The following is a 23,631-nucleotide window of genomic DNA, read 5'->3' on the forward strand; positions in this document are numbered from 1 at the left end:
CTGCGGCTTCATGCTAGCATCTCCTGACTCCTCTGTATTGCCATGGTAACAGAGTTCAGGGCCACATTCATGGTGCAAACTCCAGCGCTGCCTTCGCTTCCACTACCATAATTGCATTTTTGGGCCATCCTGACCACTCTAAAACCTAGATCCTGTGGGATTGCTTTTGACGCCATCCTATCGAGCCATTGAATTCTCTGACCCGTGTGCCAACAATGGTCTGCCTCTGCTCAGTTGCCCCAGGCTACCCTGTCACGGCCGGCGATGACCCCGTCCATGCCTGCCAAAGATGCCTCAATACTAGAGCCCTCTGACCGCTCTGTGTTGCTGGAAAAAAAACTAGACACTGTTCGAGCAGCCACTGAGTGGGGCTATTGAATGCTCTAGCTTATCATTGGAGGCTAAAATAGACTCTGTGGCTACAGACCACACACTACTACACGCTAATCATCGTAAACTTGTGGACACGGTGGAGCACACCCTTGCTGACCTGCAACCAAAAACATAATATATGCACTCTTCTGTGCAGGCGCTGCTTGAGAGAGTCAATGTCCTGAAACAGAGAGCTGAAGATGCTAAGGGAAAATGGAGGAAAAATAATTTTTGTATAGTGGGCCTCCCTCAGGGAGCAGAGGGCCGAGGCACTATGCAACATGTGGAGCAATGGTTGCAGGACTTGCTACCCCCACACACCTTCTCCCAATACTTCACTATTTAACCGGCGCAAGTCTCAGCATGAAAGCACCCTTGCCCGGATCCAATCCTCGCCTAGTGGTGCTCCTGTTGTTTCATTTGTGAAACTGCGATTTGATCCTACATGAGGCCAGAAAACTTCCTGAGATCATGTAATGCTCTTTCCAGATTGTACTATCACAATCCAATGACAACGAAGCATCTTTCTGGCAGTGAAGTGGCGCCTCCTCGAATTGGAGCAGACGTACTTGATGCTGATCCTGCTGCACCCCCGTGTGGTCACAAACAATGCCACACATTTGTTTGACTCACCTGATGAGGCTTGGCATTGACTAGAAACCTATGGCACTAACAGTAATGGTGCATTGAGACCTGGCGTTGTTAGGGATCGGACGCACGACAGAAGCTGCCGCTGTCACTTTGGATCGTGCCAGTCTCTGGTCCCTAAGTCCATACCTCATTTAGAGCAGATCATTAGGGAGCAAGGTAGGGCTCTGCAACAAGATGCCACTCTCACAGACAAAACAATAACTTCTGAATTCCACAGATGACTTGCTTTGATCCGCAAGTCAGTTCTGTCACCACCTGACTCGCTTGGGCCGACTCCGGACCCCCTCCAGATGTGACTCCACAAACAGCTGATGACATTATTTGACCTGCTATCTGCCTTGTTTACTCTTCAACTATTACATACAGCGTGATACATGATCACCCATATTTCACCTTAGCTTCTTGTAACCTATATGTGCCGGGCGAGCTGAATTGCTGTGGCTCTTATCTTAATGGTATGTTTTAATCCTTTTATCCCACGTCCTTTTATCTCACAGGAAAAATTGGTGCAGATGGCCTACCTTATATTTACACATTACTCTGTATAGACATTTGCTATTGATTGTATTTAGGGGAATAACTGCCTCTTGTGTCTGAGCTGACTCCCCTCGCATAGAGTTTTTGATTGTTACCTAATTGTTAACTTCAGATTGGTTTGGGTGGGTGCTCAGTTGGCATACTGTACATATGTTATTCATTGTTCCTTTTTTTATTGTTATGCTTTCTCATTTCAGTTTTATACATGCTACATGGCCTCCCAGCTTTCACCCTTGCCACCAACAGGACACCACTATTGCCCAAACATGATGGTTTGATCCAGTTGCTCGTGCTTTGTCCCTCTCTCGCATACACCAGCACACATGACATCCATTAAAGTGCTAACTTGGAATGTCCACAGATTAGATACCCCCATATGCAGATATGTCATTTATTCATTCCTTAGAAGCCACTCGGTCCACATTGCTCTGCTGCAGGAGTCCCAGCTGACACTCCCTGAAGTGATTAAGCTGCAGTGTCGCTGGCGCGTTCAGATGTTCGCCACCGATTTCTCCTCCTATGCCAACAGGGTTTTGATCTGGGTACGTCCGGGGACCTTTTTTAAGCCAGATGAAACAGTCACTGACCCGGAGGGCAGATATGTCCTTGTGAAGGGCTGACTGGATGCCAGCACGTCTTGCTGGGCAGAACATACTCTCCCAACACTGACCAGATAAAATTCTTACATGCACTCTCCAGAGTTTTGTCATGTTGGAGCAGAGTACCGTGGCTGATGGGAGGTGATTTTAACCACCCTAGATTGTTAATTCCCTTCGCTGTCCCATAAGAGTGCCTCCTTAAATGCCCAAGAGCTCAAGAACTGGTTGTATAGAATCGGGGACTGGTGGACATCTGGCGTAGCCTCAACAAGACTGATAGGGTGTACTCCTTTTATTCTGAGCCTCATTCTCGGCACGTGATGACTGACAGGCTGATTGGTACACCGACCTGGCTCCTTTTTTCACCTGCCTTGACTATCAGGGTCTCACCTACTCCAATCACAACCCCCGATATTTACAGCTTGAATTGGAAACTTGCACACCCCCATCCCCATATGGTGATTACAACCGGTGGCGCTGGAGAACCCCTACTTCCGTTCCTCTGTCACTACAATCATTGATAGCTATTTTGATCTAAATGCAGACTCTGTTCCTGCAAGATACACTGAGTGGGATGCCTTCAAATTGATGCTGAAGGGACATTGTGTGGGGATTCCGTTGGAATATTCATCAGCAATTGGATACTGACATCTTGCGTATAGAGCGTCTCAGCTCCTTCGCCTGGAGGGCAGAGCGGTGACAGATCCGATTGGCGGTCAAAGACAGGGGGGAGCACAGCGCGAGCGCACAGCACTATTAGAGTTTGCGGGTCCACAACTATGCTGCTCACTCGACTAAGACGCATGTAGCTTCCAACAAGACTGGATCACCCCTAGCAAGTCTGATCTGTTGAGACCGGCCCAGGGGTCCTATTGTAGCATTTCACTCTGCCGTCGGCCAAATGCTCTACACTCAGCAAGATATTAATGGCAAGTTAGTGTGCCATTACTCTTCCCTCTATGAATCTGTCGCTGTGGTTCCCCAGGAAGATATTACCTCATTCCTGAAGCCGTCCCCCTGCCTAGTATCACACCCGAACACAAGGAGGAATTTGATGACCTCATCAGACCGTTTGAGATATGGCAGCTATATGGGCACTGGCGACAGGTAGAACCCCGGCCCTGACGGCTTGCCAGAGGAATTCTAGAAGACCTACACCTCACAGCTGATCCCTCCACCTACAGACACTATATGCAGAAGTAATGGAGACCTTTTGTCTCTCAGCCTCTCTCCGTGAAGCACTCCTTATTTCACTGCCTAAACCGGGCAAAGACCCAGAACCCTTGGGTTCGTACTGCCCACTGGTGCTGTTGAATACAGACTACAAGATCCTGGCTCCACTGGTTCTGAAGCTGGTACACCCAGACCAATATGGGGTTGTTCCGGCCTGTACAACCTCACTTAACCTGTGTCGGCTTTTCGCATTATGGAACATGCCCCTATCAAATGGCCTCATGCAGGCTGTCTTGACCTGGAAATGGCCTTGGATTCTTTTGAGTGGACCTTTCTATTTGCGGTGCTGTCCCTATACGGTTTGGGAGACTCATCTGCTTACTGTATACACTATTATTGACCAGAGTGAAGACTGGCATAGCACTCTATATGCTTTGTCAGCCTACATACAGTCTATGGGGTCCCAACTTTGAGCAATATTATTTAGCTTAGAAACTTCAATGAGTATTGAGATGGCTTGCTGCTTTACAATTAGAGGATACTGCCGGGGGGCGTGGCTCAGCGCGCGGTGAAGTTGGCTGCGCTGTAGTGCAGCTCCGCGGGCCGGCCCTCTAAAATCCTACATTATCCTGTCTCATCGCTGACATCGGCTGCCCAAACTGAGTGGCGGTTTCTGCTCTCGCTGCAGGGCATCAGGCGATTGCGGTTTCGGGGGTGTGCAATACCTTTGGGCACTTTCCATGACGATCAGATAGTGGGGAACCGGACAAACGTGGCGGCCATGATAGGGTCCTGCCGCTGCTGAACGCCAGGGATTCGCCGCAAGAGCGTCTCTGTTTTTCAGAGCTACAGTAGCCGTAATGAAACCCGCAGACAGCATTGCCCTGTGTTGCGACCCCCTTCTGAGGCGATCGACGATTTCTTGGGAGTAATGGCATGGCACACGACCGGAGTCTGGGGCCTGATCTGGGTTGATCCGAGATTGTAGGGTGTATGTCCTCGGTCTGTTGTGACGTTGAAGTTACTGCCCTAGCTGTGGTCACCGAACTGGGGTGCGAGACTGGGTACGTGATCCCCGTGGCCCCCCCCCCGTCCCTGCTGGGACAGTTGCTGCCTCCGGGGCCCAGGCTGCACTTCATGGGATAATATCAAATGGAGATGACCGGCCTGCGATCGGCACACCGGTGAGTCACTAGAAGCGGGATATAACAGTTATTTTTGAAGACTGGGGCTAACGTTTTCCCCGCTGTGACTCCCACTGACCGAGGGATTGACTTCAACTAACCCCACGGCAGTACATGATAGCGGGCAAGGGAATTGGGCGAGATTGGTGCTCTGGGCCCTTGTCCTCCCCCGGTCCGGATTGGCCATATCTCCCGCCGGAATTGCTGAGAGCCTCACTTCATCGCTTGTAACTGGAGTGAGCCTGTAATTGCTTGAGTGCAGAGTGTCATGGTATGAGGAATAATTGTGGCCTACTAGGTCTTCGTGGACCTATGCACTTGCTAAACTTTCCTGTTGCATACGAACTGCTTGGCTGGTGTGCTGCTAGTCTCTCCTCATTGGTGAGTCTTCGCTCTCCTCTCCGCCCTCCTCTACTGTCCCCGTCTCAACCTGGGGGTGATATAACGTTGCCTGGGACGCTGCTGGGCCTCTGCTGCATTGACCGTTGTCTCAGTTCATCCTAATCCCATTGGGGCTGCACAACTAATGCTCTTTTCCTTATGATATCTGCAGGGCTGGCTATATGTGTGAGACGGTGGGGCGATTATTGACCAGTACCTACATGAGAATCGATTGCTACATTGGCTTCCCTTACATGCACTCAAATTCATGACTCCTGACTTACTCGGATGGATTATCGGAGCTGACTGGGACTGAGTCGCAGTAATCTGTCTGCCTGCCTGGTTGCAATATCTGGGAATAGTATTTTGGTAACTTGACTGGCGTTCCTAGATATTGAAGTTTTGCCAAGGACTGAGTAAATAGGGACTTTCTCTCTGGTACTTTAACACCACTCCCCACGATGGGGAAACCGGACAAGAACCAGCCGTGTCTCACGTTTGAACAACAGAAGTCTGGCAGGCCGCCGCACGGCACCACATCGGACTCGGAATAAGACGTTCCAGCAGAACCATCTACTGTAATTGAGACAACACTAATGGCGATCCAGGTCAGTTTTCAGTCAATAGACTGCAAAATCGAAGCCCTGAACAACCGCATGGACCACATATCTACCAAATTGGATACGCACGCCACTCGCATCAGAGAGGCTGAGCAACACATACCGGACACGGAGGGCTGCCTCCAACAGGTAACTTCTAAAACACTGGATATGGAAAAGGTCTTGGCTGTCATTCAGGCAAAAAATTAAGACCTCGAAGCGAGATCACGTCATAATAATCTATGCATAACGGGCCTGCCAGAGTCGACCAATGTAGGAAGGTTAGAGACATATGTTGAAAACATGCTAGGCGATATCTGTGGATCTGAACACCTGTCACAACTTCTCATCGTGGAGAGGGCACATCAGTCCTTGACGGTTCGCCCTACACCGGGAGCTCCGCCCAAGTCGATAATTGGCTGACTGCTTAACTTCAGAGACCGAGACTCTGTTCTGCGTGTGACTCATCATAAGGGTATGATTACCTATCAGAGGAACACGCTTTCATTTTATTCGGACTTCACAGCTACTGTCCAGGCGGCTCAAAGGGAATATCAGTCGGTGAAAAAGATTTTATTTGCTGAAAAAATTCCTTATGCCATGCTGTATCCGGCACGGCTGCGCATTGGCACGGATGAGAAAGCAAATATTTTCACAAGTCCGAAACAAGCACTGGATTTTGCAAAGGCTTTGAGTTGCAAGAAAAAAACAACACCTGCTGATTTGGAGGGGAAGGGCTGAGAGGTGTAGCTGAAGACTGCTTTCCTTTCTGTTTTGCAGGTCTGTTGATCCATACTGAGTTCTGTTTCACTGCTTGATTAGACACACGTAACAAACATGGGCGACTTTGATGGATACTATGCCTGTTTACATGTCCCATGCATGTCAAGTGCCTTTACTGATAATTTGGGATCTTATGCGCACACTTTACACTTGAGTACCTGTTTATCGATGGGTGGTTAGGAGACATCATACACATCATACATCATACACATCATAGGTGCCGGCTACTTCCCTTTGTCATCTAGGGAGTAAAAGCATTACAGTGCTCCCCAGTGGGTGTTCCCCAAATTGAACTGTTCTATGGTTACCTTTGTGGGGTTTTATTTGAATTTCTGGGATGGCTTTGGCAAGTTAGGAAGGCTAAAGTGGGTGGGAATGGGGGGGGTCCTATTGCTATGCGTTTGGGTTTGTTTAAAGTGACTGACTTACAATTTGGATGTAGGTATGCATATGGTAATACAGTACAATATCGATGGAAATGTATTATATCTTTCATTATCTTTATCAATGATCCACACAGGGGATAAATGTACATGCAGAACGTGGAATGTCAGAGGGCTTAACTCCCCCAAGAAAATACGCCAAGTGATTGTGTATTTAGACAGGCATGAGGTCCAGATCGCTCTCCTTCAGGAAACGCACCTGACTACACAGACAGAGGCTAAGATTGCTAATAAATGGGCTGAATAGAAACTTACAAAAAAGTTTTTCCTTTCTGTGTCAATCACTTTAATTATCTGAACATTATATCTAGTTGTTATATGGACCAAACGAGAACCTTATATATAAAAATATTTCTAGCACGTGGAGATATATAGTTTTTGGGTTTGTATTTTATTTATTAATATAAAGATTTTAGCTTTTTACATAAAATCAATACAGTTCATGAATTGCAATCTTAAAAAACATCCAAATGTAGAATATTCATATACATTCCTAAATATCAAAACTTATTACAAAAAATCAACATAATGTACATATTACAAATTACAATTTAATACTGTTAGAACTGGCTATTTCTGGTAGGCTAAGGCTGACGCCAAAGCCAGGCAGAAATCACCATTCTAGTCAGGGCAAGGGAGTCACACGCCAAGATAACCCCTGCTCACCCCCTTGGTGCTTGGCACGAGCAGTAAGGCTAAACTCGGAGGCAATGTGTAAAGCATTTGCGCAAGCTACCAACAGCAACAACATACTAGGCACACCACAAAAGGAACTCCACACTAGGTTATATAAAAATAACTTTTGTATTGTCAAAACACATCAGATAGAAATCACACATGTACATTGTGCCAACTGGCACGGGCAATATTCATAAGGGATTATTTACAAGACAGGGCCACATGGGCTACTGTCAGAATCAGCACTTAGTAGAAATAGAAATACTGTCAGAAATTAGAATAAAAGGATATAAAATCACTGTAGCACAAATGAGCAAGAATAGCACACAACCAGTAACTACTGGTAACAGGTAAGTACCACCTACGCAACCCTAACCACCTTAGGAGAATGTCACGCAGGGGACCAGGACCTCACTAGGACCACCTGTACAGGAAAGAACAACCACCTAAGAATAAAATACATTTAGGGGTATCAGCAAGAACACATTACACATGATGCATAAAAACATTCAGAGGTGTAGGGAAGGTAAACACATGATGCATAAAAACACATTCAGCGGTGTAATAACAAGGCACATGATGCATCAAAAACACATTCAGAGGTGCAGGGAAGGAAAAACACAACTAAATAGCGCAAAACTTACATAAGCCACCACCTGTGGCAGTCCCTAGGCCAACTGGCCTTGTTGGGGCTAGGACGCCCTGTGTCCCAATAGTCAGGGTCCTAAACGGTGCAGCTGCCCACAAAGTGCTGGGCAGCTGTGTCATCAGTAAAATTATGGCATGGGCTCTCATTAGCCCTTGAGCAGAACTGCGCCACAAGGTAGGAGCCACACAGGCTCTTGAACAAATATGCCCCATGAGCCTCTTGGGACTCGTCAACAAATTATCACTAGTCACAAGAACAAGCTCATAGGCTGTAATCACTGGTAAACTGACTCTGTGGTCGCTTTAGCGCTACTGCACTGTAGCGCTCTTTTCCGGCCGCTTCACCCGCTCTAATCGGCGAGATTTCACACTAGGCGGTAGTCCCCGGGTTCCCCGCGCTCTGCGATGCCCTCAGGGGTTGAGATATGCCCTTAGGCGCTTCACGCGCTCTCAGCGCTTCCTGCCACTTCCGCCGTACTTTAAAAATACCCCACACAGCGCTCCGCGATGATCCAGGCAATCGGCCCCCCTCTTAGGGACTTCACGGTCAAGGCTTCGCTGAGGCGTAGACTCACCAGGATTCGGGCTGGGCGCAGTGTCCCCTTGCAGGCAGAAGGTCACTCGGCGCTTCGGGGACCCACGGGACAGCTTCTCCGATGCAGGGCCTCCTCGAGCAGGTCACGAGCGATGGGCCAATCCCAGCGCGGCCCTTGCAACGAGCCCCCGGTGACGTTGGAGCCTCTGCGGGCGCCTCAACCAACCAGAGCCCGACTCTCCGGGACAGGCCCACAGCAGCGGCCAATCAGAGCGCGACTCTTACCGGCAAACCCTCTGTGGCAACCAATCAATGCGCGGCCCCTCCGGTGCTTTCTCCGCGGCTCTGGGGATGCGAACCACAGCTCTTGGTCAATTTCAGGCCCCCGGGCCGCGGCGGCGAGATGCGGGCAGATTATTAAATCGCGCCCAGGGCTAACAGTCCGATCTTGAAGCAGCGAATCCTTGCAGAGGATTATGTGGCTCTGGGGACGCCCACGATCTCACGGCCACCACCACACACATGCCGATGAGCACGTTGATCCCCCAACACGGCAGCCGGTACCAGTGCGGCACTCTCACTCGGGTCAGAGAGCCGCCAGCGTGCTACCCGGGGCAAATGGCAGAAACTCTGTCAGACAGCCCACGATCTTGATGGCACACAGCAGCTTCAGGAGGGAGGGGCACTGCAGAGTCTTTTAGTCTTTAGCAACCTTTCTGTCCCTGGGTTGCAAAACAGGAGGCCAGCTCTACTCAGGCCCTTGGAGATTCAAGTTGAAGACACAGCAAAGTCTTTTTAGTTCAAGCAGGCAGGGTCACAACACACAGCAAATTCCCTTTCTTCTTCTCAGTTTCAGTTAGACAGCAGAACAGGTCAGCCCTTAGAGCACACAGCAAGGCAATCTTCCTTCAGTTCTCCAGCAGTCCTTCTTCCAGCAGAGGTTCCTCTTGATTGTAGAATCCAATCTTCTGTAGTCAGGGGTCCTTCTCTTATACCCCTAAAAGTCTTTGAAGTCCTTTGAAGTCTTTGTGCAAGTGGGCCCTGAGCCCGGTCTAAACCAGTTCTGGGTGTTGCTGGAGCACTGGGGCTTTCCTGGCTTCCTTCTTTCTTTCAGAATCAGGGACAGAGGTGACCGTCACCCAGCGGGAGGTGGAGCCAGCATTGTGGTCAGGCAGGCACAGCCCTATTCACTCCCAGGTGCTATCTCCTCCCACTTCCCTGGCAGCAGATGCAGCCTTTCATCCACGGGCTGACTCAGACAACCTCCTGGGGGCTCTGCAGTCCCTGTCACCCTCAAACCAGACAGTCAATCCACAAGCAGGCCCAGGCTCACTCCTGAGGCCAGGCTCCAGCCAATCACACGCCAGGCACAAATTACACAAATTTGCCAACTTCTAAAAGTGGCACTTCTAGACTAGACACAATCATGCCGCATATACCATTGCGCAGCATTCAGTCTCACGAGTTCCCACATACCAAACTCGACCCTGCACTCCCCACACATCAGGAACTACCATGGGCATACATATTCCCCATTCATTCCTATGGGAGGGCAGGTCACTCACCACACATACACAGAGAGCACACCCACTTTACACTGTACCATAGTGAAAAAGTGCGCAGAGGCCTAAAATCACCAACACCAGGTTCCAGAAACAGGCTAGGAAAAAGCAAAAAGTTTCGGGGTGAACCTGCCAAAAGGGCCAGGTCCAACAAATACATTCAGTAAAAACATCTTTTTGGTCCTTGTGTCGACGCGTTTCGGTGTTTTTCTTTAATGGGCTAACACCTTCCTCAGGACGGAACAATTAAAATCTTGAATCTAAAAACAAATATATGCAGTTAGTTTTGAATCTCTCACGTGTGTCCATACTTTTGCTTAAAGCCTAGATTTCTACTATCTTTAACTCGTACTGGTCCTCTACCTGTTATTGTTACATGTGGCGTCTTGGTGAAACGGCCCACTCTGTGTAGTTTTAAAAGCTTCTTAATGACTTTTGTACATCTTCCTGGGGGTTTCTTAAACTTATCCCCTTGTTTTTAAGCACCTAAAGTTCAAATCAACATAGGTACCGTCAGTTGTTGGACTATTTAAAAAAAAATTATAGTCAATGTATTTTAATACTGCGCACTTACACTTACTTAGTATGATGGGGTACTACTCATACCCTTCCGTAATAATGTCCTTTGTGACTGATAGGTATTAGGGGTCCTTATCGAATATGTCCCCACCTCTTGTCTTGCCTCCACCTCTTCTTTTCGTGGGGCTGATAGTGCCTGTAGAAATAATATAACGGGCTGAAAAAAGTACCTAAAGAGCCTTCATTCAATGCTCTCTGGCAAACGACCGCTCTTCGTTAATATGAGGAGTCAGTTTTAAAACCCTTTAACCCCTTCCTTTCCTTACAGGTTCAGGTTGTTTAGTGGTTCTACATCCTATTCTCCTTTAGCCCCCGGGTATGGCCGCGATTTGACCGGCATTCAGTACAGTTATCAAAATCCCCGTCTGGGCAGCATTTTTGAGCGAAATCCAGATCCCCCTAAAGGCGCTCCTATTGATACCGTTGTTCCCTGGCGGTCTCTCACCTGTATTCAAATCTTTACTGCCGTCGCTCGATCTGGCTTCAGTCTTCCCCAAGGGATAAAAAAGACTGTTTGCCGTGGGCCTCTTTATATCGGAGCCACATCCCTAATTAGGCATACTGATGAGGAGTTAATTGGTATCTTTGCACGTGGCGTCTGACATAATCACGTCTTCACGCATTTGGCCGCCATATTTGTAGTTTTTAGTTATATTTTAAGTAGAACCGCTCCTTTTACCGATCTCCTCCTTATTTTTATATATTGATCCTTAATTCTATCTGTTTAAGGATATTTCTATGGCCGATGAACCCTATATCTTTTTACTAGATATTAGTCTCCTGATTTTGAATTTTTAGTGGACACATCTTCACTTATTCGGCCACCATATTAGTAGTTTTTTTGTTGTTCCCGCTTCGGACTACTGTTTTCATCAAACCCACTATTTGGTTTGTTAAAGCAAAAAGCAAACACTCTATTTAAATACACAAGTATTCTCCTCAGATGACATAATAAGGCTATGCTTTTTACCGCGTATTCTACCTAGTGCGAGTACCTTTATTTTGTTCGCGCCATATTTGTAGTTTTTTACTCTCATTATTTCCTTCTCATTTAAACCCGTCATAATATGTATCAGATACAGCAATTCTCCATATATGTCTAATAATGCGGGTCCACTTATATAGATACAATTACACAAACTAAAGCAGGTATTTTCAGTAATGTCATCACATCATGTCCTACTGTAGTTTATTTTCTCTTCTATTAACATAAAAAGAAATATCCTATCAGAAAGCATACATCTTAACACTAGGCATTTTATACAAATGTATCAGTACATCCAGTGTTTACATAGTTGTATATTTCATTATTTCATTATTGGTATCAATATATTCATGGGGTTATATTTTACTTCTGAGTAATGAGCATTATATCTTATGTAAATATCAGTCCTCCTCACAGACATAAATATGAAAAGGTACACATACATTGTCTAATCCTTTTACAGTTTGTTATGGTCAATATTTTCCAACAAATCACAAAATATATATACCACATATTGAAAAATATTCAATTACAGGGAACACTTTATCTGTTTCATCTTCCTATATTCTACATCATACTCTCTATTTAATCAGTCTTTCCCACTCTTCTCGGTTATTTAACCCTTGGTGCCAAGTTTTGAATTTAGACAAGAAAAATTGTTCTCTTTGTTTTCTTTTCTTATCCAAATCCCCTCCGCGGGCAGATATTCTGATTCTCTCTAAGATGAACCATTTAAGTTCACCTTCTGAGTGGTTTTTCTCAATCCAGTGTTCAACCAGCGGTGCATTCTTTTTGCGATTTTTTTATCGCTGAGCGATGTTCCGTAAGGCGGGTGCGTATTTCTCGGCCCGTCTCACCAACATAGCCTTTCTGACATGGACAAACTATGAGGTAGATCACGTTTGTGGTTCTACAAGTAACATGTTCATTCATCCAATGGGAGGTCTTTAGGTACTTTTTTCAGCCCGTTATATTATTTCTACAGGCACTATCAGCCCCACGAAAAGAAGAGGTGGAGGCAAGACAAGAGGTGGGGACATATTCGATAAGGACCCCTAATACCTATCAGTCGCAAAGGACATTATTACGGAAGGGTATGAGTAGTACCCCAACATACTAAGTAAGTGCAAGTGCGAAGTATTAAAATACATTGAATATAATTTTTAAAAACTAGTCCAACAACTGACGGTACCTATGCTGATTTGAACTTTAGGTGCTTAAAAACAAGAGGATAAGTTTAAGAAACCCCCAGGAAGATGTACAAAAGTCATTAAGAAGCTTTTAAAACTACACAGAGTGGGCCGTTTCACCAAGACGCCACATGTAACAATAACAGGTAGAGGACCAGTACGAGTTAAAGATAGTAGAAATCTAGGCTTTAAGCAAAAGTATGGACACACGTGAGAGATTCAAAACTAAATGCATATATTTGTTTTTAGATTCAAGATTTTAATTGTTCCTCCAAAACGAGTACTACCAGCTACCAGCCAAAACAATAACCAAAATCCATGCAGACCTCCGGGCATTCCTGTGGCTGGGGAAACAACCACGAGTGGCCCTGTCGAATCTACATCGCCATCAGTCCAGCGGGGGGATTTCACTTCCCAACCTAGAGGCATACTACTGGGCGGAACACCTCGCCCCGATCAATGAATGGCTACACGCGCCTGCGGACCACCCCACTTATGCGCTGGAACGATTTAAAATGTCATCCAGAAATCTCTCCTATTATCTATACGGGGGGCGGTGCCGGCATCACTTCTGCCGGCCACGATGATCACCCTAAACGCTTGGAACAGGGCTACTAGACGTATGGGATGGGACAAGAAGCCTACCCGACAGACGCCACTGTGGCACTGCCAATGGTTGAGAGAACTCAGTAAGCTACGCGGTTTCCGGAGATGGGATGATATAGGAATCTCTACCATTGGGGATGTAATTGCAAGGGGGGGTTGAAGTCCTATCAGGTGCTCAGAAACGAGTTTGGGTTGCACAACACTCAGTTCTACAGGTACGCCCAATTGAGACATGCATGGAGGGCACAAAGCATCACGCTCGCAGATATTCCAGAATATGCACCGCTGGAGGGTAGGCTACTCCAAGAGCAGGTCATGGAAAAGGTGGTATCCCTCACATATAAAACCCTGACAAACCACATGTTAGGCGACTTGACAGGGCTACGGAGAGTGTGGGAGGCGGATGTGGGAGAAATGGAAGATCTAGACTGGGAGATTGTCTTAATGCATCCCCGTGAGGTGGCGATTAAATCAAGGCTACGCCTAATCCAACTGAACGTGCTCCACAGAACCTATTTTGACAGGGTACACCTCCTCAAAATGGGAAGAATAACTGACCCGGCGTGCCTTAGGTGTCACCACCACCGTGGACATTTTTTCCACACGCTCTGGGCATGCGACACTATACATACATATTGGGGGCACATATTCACAGAGCTAGATGAGGTCCTGGGAGTGACTTTGACACGCGACCCTAAATTAGCATTATTAGGCATGACAACCGAGGTAGACTTGCCACGCCCCCTGCTTATCTTCTTGGTACTTGCATTGGTGGTGGCGAAAAGAGACATTGCAAAATATTGGGGTGCGGCGGAAAGGCCAGACATTGAGGAGTGGAGGAGGAGCATGGACCTGTATATGGCAGCAGAAAGAGTGACTTATAAAGCTAGGGGCTGCCCCAAAAAGTTTAGGAGAGTGTGGGCAAAATGGAGACAATACCATGGATTGGAGGGAGGCCTAGGAGGAGAGAACTGAGAGGCGGGAGGACTCAGGACACAACAGATTTGTCAGAATTTACAATGTGGGCCATGTGAAGCTCGACTAACCACGCTATTGTGTGGGAATAACAGAAAGACTTGATAGGGTGGAAGCGAGGTGGGTCCGGGGGAGTGGGGGGGGGGAGGGGGATGTATGCTGCTTTTTGAAGTATTGTTATAATGTTCATGTTGTGACTATATCCAAAATACTGAGACTTGTGGAATCAAAAAGTTGCGCACACAGCGGACAGAGGCGGAATGTTGACGCCCTGCCGGCTGCTGAATATCTCGCTGTTTATTTTTACTGATGCAACAATAAAAATAAATGTATAAAAAAAAAAAAGATTTTAATTGTTCAGTCCTGAGGAAGGTGTTAGCCCATTAAAGAAAAACACCGAAACGCGTCGACACAAGGACCAAAAAGATGTTTTTACTGAATGTATTAAATTGTAATTTGTAATATGTACATTATGTTGATTTTTTGTAATAAGTTTTGATATTTTGGAATGTATATAAATATTCTACATTTGGATGTTTTTTTAAGATTGCAATTCATGAACTGTATTGATTTTATTTAAAAAGCTAAAATCTTTATATTAATAAATAAAATACAAACCCAAAAACTATATATCTCCACGTGCTAGAAATATTTTTATATATAAGTTTCTCGTTTGGTCCATATAACAACTAGATATAATGTTCAGATAATTAAAGTGATTGACACAGAAAGGAAAACCTTTTTTGTATCTTAACTTCACCCAGTCCTTTCTGGTCTGTTTGGGGAAACTCTCTTTTTTTTGGACTGAATATAAACTTGCCTTGTCTTACTCCTCCTACGCCAGAGGAGTGCTTATTTTGTTAAAGCGGGGACTGCCTTTAACACCAATAAAAACACATACAGATACTGAGGGGCGGTATGCTATTGTACACGGTAAATTGGGGGCCTCACTGTTAATGATTGTTAATGTATACGGCCCTGTCACGCACGAACCTGAGGTGTTTGGGCGCATTGTTAAATGTATTGCGAGATTGACCTGCTGCAGAAGTCTTGTGGGGGTAGATTTTAATACACATCTGGACCCACAATGGGACAAGTCCAGTCAACAAGGCTGCCGCATCCCTAAAACTGCCAAGTGCATCAGAGAATCCATGTTAGAGCTTGGTTTACTAGATTCATGGCGCCTTAGAAATTGCGACATACGGGAATACACGCATGCCACGCCGGCCCATGGTAGTTGTTCCCATTTGGACTACTGGTTACTTAGCGAGGGGACGAATGATTGGGTCAGAGCGATAGCACCCCTCACCTGCACCCTAGCTGATCTTAATCCAGTCAAACTCACCATCACTATACCCACTAACACTCATTGTCCGTTTGCTTGGAGGTTTCGCTCTGAGGCATTACTAGACCCTGTCTATGCTGACACCATCAGGGAAGGAATCATACAGTAGTTTCAATTAAATACGCGTCCAGTCAATAATGCTTTCACTCTATGGGAAGCCTTCAAAGTTACTATCAGAGTGAAAGGCATTAATACCACAGCAGGCATTGTCAAGGACATTAGGGGTCAGCTTGCTACGATAGAGAAGACACTGTCGCAACTTGAGAGGGATTACACTACTAACCCATGTCCCACCATACTATGTCTTATCCATGAGTCGCTTCAAGAGTATAAGGAGATGGCGGAGACGGAAACCAGTTACCTATCTAAAAGGTACATTGCCCGGGCTTATGGGGAGGGTGGTTGGCCGGGTCGTAATCTAGCGACTCAGCTTAAATACCATTCTGATCACCATCACATCACCAAAATTGTAGACAATCAAGGCAGGGAATTTTATACACTGCTAGACATAGTTGAACAATTTCGAGAATGCTACGCCACTATGTATAAATCCCATGGGGTGGAGGATGCCATGGGCTCCATAAAATATCCATTGACCGGTAGCTCGGATGCGGTCACGCCTGACCCCCACACGGATAAACCAGACACTCCTGCATTGGCCGAAGCCTAACTGTTCAGCGATGACTAATCAGGATGCAATGCACGGGAGATGCAGCTCCCAGTCGTCGCTTCCATTGGCGGGCTCAACGTTGGTGATGTGCGCCCCTTGTCCGATAATGGCATGACTGATGGGGTACCTGGGAGCAGTTACAAGTGATTTACTTAGCAATTAGATGGGACATGAAATTCGTTGACTGCCTGGGTAGGGGAACTAGGGCTGGCATGATCATTACTGCTAAGATTCTTTCTTCAAACACGTTCTCATTGTTTTTGATTGAAACCCGTAACTGTTTATTTCTGTCATTGTGTATAATTGTTTGTTGCAAACAGTACATGATCATTTTATGTAAATTTCAGCCGTTTTGCAGTACCACTTCGTATGATTCACCTGCACGCCTCCTGTCAGACTGCCATCCATTACCACTACAGGTACTCAAAGTGACATTTCTTTTCAGCTGCTACTCAACATTGCTACCAATGTAATTTGTCACGTTGTTATTGCTATCGCAAAGTAATAACATGCAATTATTAACTGAAGTCAACATTGTAAACTGTGTTCTTGAAATATTTGTAACTGTAACAATACAAAATCTAGCAAACAGATTTAAACAATAAAATCACTATACGAATTTAGAACTAGTTAATATTTAAGAATAATTTACAAGATGCTAACAGTAAAATAAGTACCATGTTAAACCTTACCTCTCTTTGTTTAAAGCAATGGTTCTCAAGATTTCGATCTCATTTCCAAGAATTTTAATTTTCTCTCGCATTTCAGATGCTTTTTGACTTGCAGTTTGAATAAGACCAACATATTTATTTCGTTCACTGCGAATAATATTATACATTTCGGCAAATTCTTTCAACCTGAAAAATAGAAGGATTTTATTTTCCAAAATTCTGAGCAATATTCTACAATCATTAATTCAGAGGTAAATGTTAACCTTTTTTGGAACTCCTGGTTTTTCCTTTGATGTTCGTGTAGGATAACATCTTTTCCTTTTATCGCTTGCTTCACTTGGACAATCCTCAGCTGTTTTAAAGAAAAAATGATATTGGTGGAAAAGAGGTAAAGGCTGCCAAAACTTAGCATTATCCCTGAGAAATAATTACTTTGAAATTGTGGTAGTTCAGGATAACTTAATTCAAAAGGAGGCTTCTCCTTTGAAATGCATTTATCATTAGTGAACAGAGTGAAAATAAATAAATAACAAACTCCATAGGTATTATACTAACACTCAGTTAACAAAAAAGCACAAAGAAAAATTAGTGCACTGTTAACATGGTCTGTTATTTAATTTAAACACTGTGAATAGTTACATCATGTACAAAACTAAGCATCACTGACTGATATATTCGAATTCAAGGACAGGCTCCTTACTACAAAATCGGTAGAAGTTCTTGGTAATACTGGAACTTAAAATGTTTACAGTTTGTGAAACACATCCCCCATCTCGAAACCCTTGCTGCTTAATAGGCAGCACTTCTTTGCAATAATGTATACAGGACTCTTAAGTTTATGAAGCACATACCCCATCTTCAATTCTGCCAAATATAGTGGAGGAAACCGCATCAATGGACATGTTCTAATAAAAAAGACGTATGAGCCTTATGAACTGTGCTAATGCACTAAAAATAGCATCCGGATGAGCGAAATTAGTTCAATGAAATAGTTTGAGCACTTGTAAGGCAGCTGTTATAGAAGGGCATGCAGTTCCTTTATCTTCTTTATTGCGGCTTTTTTCAACGGTAATGGCATGTTTGGTCTACAGAGCATGTCATGCACAAAAAGAGGGGGAAACATCTAATCGGGGAATCGTCAAGGAATCCAGGGGTATGTGCTAGCATAGCAGCTCAAGGCCACAATAAATAAGCTTATTAGGTAATGGGGGCATCCTCAAACACTGCACTGAAATTGGAAAGGGAAACAATTTCCTACAAGGAATAGCAGAAATGTGAGCTTCACGGTTCAATACTTTTTCTGCTGAAAGTATAGACAGAAATAATTTCAATCTTTGCAACTAAATGGGACAGAAAACAACGATAATGGACAATTTCCATGAGAAAACAGAGGGCGGAATCTTCAACAGTATGGACCTTAAACAGTAGGAAAGTCAGGACCATAACAACAAAGTGGTAGGGTGAAAGGTGAATTTCCCAGCCAGGAACAAGAGGATGTGAAGGCACTGCAGCTCAAAGAGCAGGGTTCCAATGATCATTTGGAAAAGGTGATGTCCAGTCAAAGGGAATTTGGGGAGATTTAGCAGGGCAGGACAGGAGCTCAGGCAATTGAGATGTCTTTGGGAAGGAGGCAACGAAAATTGCCAAGACATCTAAAAGGCGTGTGAACAGATAATACAGTAAAGATAGTGAGTGGACTTCTGAAGAAAGACATACTACTGCAACTCGGGGAGGGTCATCCAATCCACCAGAGGCTGTCATATAGCAATAAAAGTTTATTGGTTTTTGTTTGTTTCCGTTTAAAAAAATGTAAATCAAAAAAGTAATAATGAGATTACAGGGCACAATTGCAATTAGACTATTGTAATGTTGCGATATTAAAGGTACCCAGAAAATAGTACCAGCAATATGGCTTAGGTTACATTGTAACTTCAATTCCTTTGTGGCACCTCCTAAGGCTCGCGTTTCATGAGCTAGGAATGGCGCCAAGCTAGTGTTTCCAGATGGGTTACGATATACTGTATTGATGCTTGTAATATGATGTTGGTACATTGATCCTTACATGCTGGCTATCAATAAAAAAAAAGTTCAAAAGATAGTGAGTGGACAATAGAATATATTCAAGAAACAAGACCTCTCATAGAAACTGAAGCATTGTGAAAAAATAAGAAGCATTAGCAAAGCCAATAGGTCTGGTCATTTTTAGTTATAGTACTTCTCTCATTATGGAGTTTGTGCGTCGTCTTGTGGATAGGCGAGTGGGTGAATGTGAGAATAAGTAAAAGGTTGGATACATTTTGGAGCGCATGAATTCAAGCATTAGTGTTTGACAGAGTGCAAGCTAAGCACTTTTGTCAGTAGTTGAATGTGTGCCTGTATGGACAGTTAAATGAATGAATGATTAATGAGTTCATGGATGGGCGCAGACAGGTTACAACAATCTTCCATGTTGAGGCAACAGAGATTAGTAAAGGTTAACATTTTCCCAGGTAAAGATCCTCTAAAACAGAGCTTGTCGAACTGTGGGATAGGTCTCCTATAGAGGAAGACATGAGTTGATGTCAGTGGTGTGCCAGGTTCGGGCCAAGAGAAGCATTTAGTACACACCCACCCGCCAGCTCCGATCCGCCAGCCTCACCCTCGCCTCCGTCCCACGAATTCGGAAATCCACCGTCTGAGGAAGATCCTTCTCCTACCTGGCAGCCAAGACATGGAACTCCCGCCCCACTCACCTATGGCTGACCCTGGATCACCTCTCCTTCAGGAAACAACTCAAGACCTGGCTGTTCGAGCAATAGTGACCCCCCCCCCCCCCCCCTCAGCGCCTTGAGACCCTTACGGGTGAGTAGCGTGCTATACAAATTCTCATGATTGATTGATTGATTGAACACAGACAATCTCATGCTGTGATTTAAGTGAAAGAAAGCAAAGTGGCCTAGAGCCACTCTTTAATGGGCCATCAATAAAGTGTTTTCTCGGTCATATCCTGCCCAGGAGCCGGTGCCAAACATGCCACTGGAGTCAGGCTATCCTGGCTGATGAGGGTTAAAACCCGGAAACCAGTCCTAGGATGCATGTTTACAGTCCAGGGAGGACCTGGCCTGGCAGTTCGGGCTGGACTTTTCCCATTGGGCACCGGGTCAAGACTGATTTGCATATGGCTGGGATCATACTGGAATTGCATGGTGAGCAAAAAAACGATGGAATTAAGCCCAGATCTCTGCACTGGGGAGAATGTATGACATTGTTCAGCATTCTGTCCATCAATTGTTGTTTTTGCAAACAACACTTAACTGTCAAAGCCTTCTCCCCAGTTTCTGATCAAGAATCACACTGTGATGCTTATAATGGGATCAAAATGAAAATGAAGTTTAAAAAAAAAGAATCACACTGTGGGCACTTTTGGGTAAACCAGATTGCCAATAAAGTGTTGGCAGTCTTTTCTGAGTGCGTTTTTAAAAGAGATAACTGAATTTAAGTGAAAAGTTCAATATATTGACAGATTTCTAGTGGGCCCATTTCTTGTGAAACACCTTCAGACAGTATTGTGGTTTCACATTTAACAATGCACGGATGGGATCAAACATTCCAGAATTCAAATTGCTTTTGGCTTTAATACCATTAGTGTAATGTGGCAAAAAAGCAAGAATTAACGTTTTATGTCAACGCTTATTTGCATGTGGGATTTTTGTAACAGAAAAATCACAGGACATTGCTTTCAATATTGTTTACTACTTCCAACTACACCGTGATCTTATTTGAAATGTTGGTTTGCTTGCTATGATTTGCCCTATCTACATTGAGTGTGAAAAAATAAAAATTATTATTGAAAAATAGTTTTGTTTGCATTTGTTAGAAGTTGTGCCGTTAGGCCCAATTATTGTTTTAGCAGGCGTTCAGTATTTGACATTTTATAGAATAACTGTAAAAAAAATAAGTTACATTCTGAGGGCCAGAGTATATATACATATATATATATTGTTGTGTGAAAGAGGTTTGCACTGCTGTAGTCCACCTTCAATCTATGATCCTGTGCATTAGGTTTTGCCAGAGAAATTTGCACTGATTTTATATGTAGCAACGTGGGTTACAGTTACCTGAGCTGGGTTTTTGTTGGGTTCTTGCCCTCCTCTTACCTACAATTTTTCTGGTGCTTTGTGTGGTTGAGCAACTTTGCAGTCTACTTACAATCTGACTATGCATGAAAAGACTCACAAGGTTGAGTGCACAACGCAAAAGGCCAAAATTATTGACAGCAGTGCAAAATAAACTAACAATCTGAAAGTAGATACAAAAATTCCCGAAATGGGTGGCTTACTTCAAATGCTTACTTAACAAGTATTAAATGTGCTAAGGTGTTCAATGGCAGTATGGCTTGTACTTTTTATACTGTTATGCACCTTCAGGTTATTATTATTAGTAAATGTATTGCTCAGACACACCGTAAGGTCTTGACATAAATTTCCTTTAATCTGCGATAAATAAGCCCTTAATAACTACATGAGCTAGCAGATCCTGCCTTGAAGGTATCGATAAAAAGAAAATAGCTGTTGAATTGTCGCACATGTGGATCAGAACTGTGTTCAGCTCATTAAGCATATACAACACAAAATATTTACAAAAAACAGTGCTTCACTGCCTGTTGAGAACAAGAGAGGATGTCAAGCTAAGGGAAATAAAGTTAGTGATGTTTGCTTTAGGCTTGCCTGTGCAGCAAATGTATATTTCATATATTTTCATCTCATGAAACATAACTCTGTGTGTCTGATCAGACCCACACTTTTTTTCACACCTTTCTCACACTCCAGCACTGCCATGGAGTGTGCTGAACAGTGTATGTAGTTTGAAAAGTAGTTATCCTTGCTCTATATATATATGTTGCTTGAGCATTTATTTGTATATGTGATATGTGATAGATAAGTGCAAATGCTCAGATTGATATCCAAAGGTATTATTCCATATTGAAAAAGTTCACGGACTTCAGGCATCTACTTGAAACTTCTGCAAGTAAGTACAATTATTTAATGTTAGAATGTGAGGTACTGTCATTTGTAACCTGGAAATGTTTTTTCAGTGTGTTTGTCGGTTGTGATTCTAGCATCTGATAAGGCATATGAAGAAGGAGGAACAATTATCAATAATACCTGTGCAGGTATTAAGTCTTACATCAGTCCTCATGTACAGTGTCATGAATTCCACAAAGGCTCTCACTATCTAGTGGTTCGACTATTTTGTGGAATCTTGCTTCAGATGGTTTCAGAGGACAAGATTTGGTGGACGGTTTTAGATAACATGGCCATCACAGAGTAGCATCTTCAGCCTGAACTGCACTTGATTGAGGCAGGATGCATCACGTTCAATGCGGTGTTGTGAGCGCACCACCTACATCACGCAAAATCCCTAGGATTGGCTGCAGAAGAGGGCGTGAAAATTCATTATTTTTCTTTTCTGTATCTCTATTACTGGTGCTGGTATTGTTCTGATAACTATATCCTTTTTTTGATTAAATCAGAAGGGGGGGAAGTGGCGGTTCATTCAGCTTCCGACATTCAGTAAGCAATAAGGGGGAAATAAACCACATTAATCTGTGTTCCAGAGTGTCAGGGAAGATACTTCTGGATACCCTCAACGACACATTCACAGGCCTCAGTGTATAGTATCTCTAATTATATGAATTGGTGGAGAGTGTCATCATCGGGCCTATCACTTGAGTGTCCTGTTCTTCAAGTGAATCAACAGCTTCCACCAGGAGGGAGACTGTCTGGGTATTGACAGTGGTATATCTGATCAGCAGTGAGGAATATTTTAATATGAAGAAACTGGATAGGGATAAGGTTTAAAACGGTTTGGCGTATATGTGGATAAGTTACTGCACCAAAACAACTTTGAATAAGGTTGACATGTTTCGCCAGTATGTGCCCTAACTGGTCTAATGTCCTTCATCAGGACCCCCTATTGAGGAAGACCTAGATTATAGGGTACTGCACTGGTAATGTGGATGAGTATGTTTACCCACAAGTCTTTGTCTCAGAGCTCACTTTGCTCGAGACGAGAGGAGGTTATAGCACAGCTTTCGGCCTATAATTAGGAGAGAATCAAAAGAAAAATATAATAACCTAATACAGTGCATCTTTACATAGTATAAATGATCCCCGGTGTACCGGGTGTGATGCTCGTCTCGTGAATGTCTACTGAGATGGCTTCTAGTGATATTTATTAATTATTATATATTATGGTGTGAGTTAGTATGAACTACAATGTTGGCATAACTCCATGCTACTCAGTAATATATAAGAACTAAATCAAAAAAGAATATAATTCATCTTTGAATGATGGTGTAATCCATGACGAGAAAGTACATTTACAAATACTGAAATTAAAAAGGTTAACTGTGCACAGTGACATGTTGCTCACAAATATACAATAAGGTGTGAGCTATTATAAACTTATTATAAACTTCAAGTT

At 44.1% G+C, this 23,631-nt stretch overlaps 1 protein-coding gene across 2 annotated transcripts in view; it reads right to left on the minus strand.

Annotated features, from left to right (window-relative positions):
* Window positions 1–23,631, minus strand: part of CCDC146 (coiled-coil domain containing 146) — a 950,534-nt gene that overhangs the window by 239,590 nt on the left and 687,313 nt on the right. For both annotated transcript variants that reach the window (XM_078679302.1, XM_078679310.1), the window contains exons 12-13: window positions 17,430–17,518; window positions 17,188–17,352 (exon numbers count right to left, since the gene is read on the minus strand). In XM_078679302.1, the coding sequence (XP_078535428.1) occupies window positions 17,188–17,352; window positions 17,430–17,518 (254 nt within the window). The remainder of the gene's footprint in view (window positions 1–17,187; window positions 17,353–17,429; window positions 17,519–23,631) is intronic.

The sequence above is a fragment of the Lissotriton helveticus genome, chromosome 1_1 (assembly GCF_964261635.1).
Source record: "Lissotriton helveticus chromosome 1_1, aLisHel1.1, whole genome shotgun sequence".
Taxonomy (NCBI): domain Eukaryota; kingdom Metazoa; phylum Chordata; class Amphibia; order Caudata; family Salamandridae; genus Lissotriton; species Lissotriton helveticus.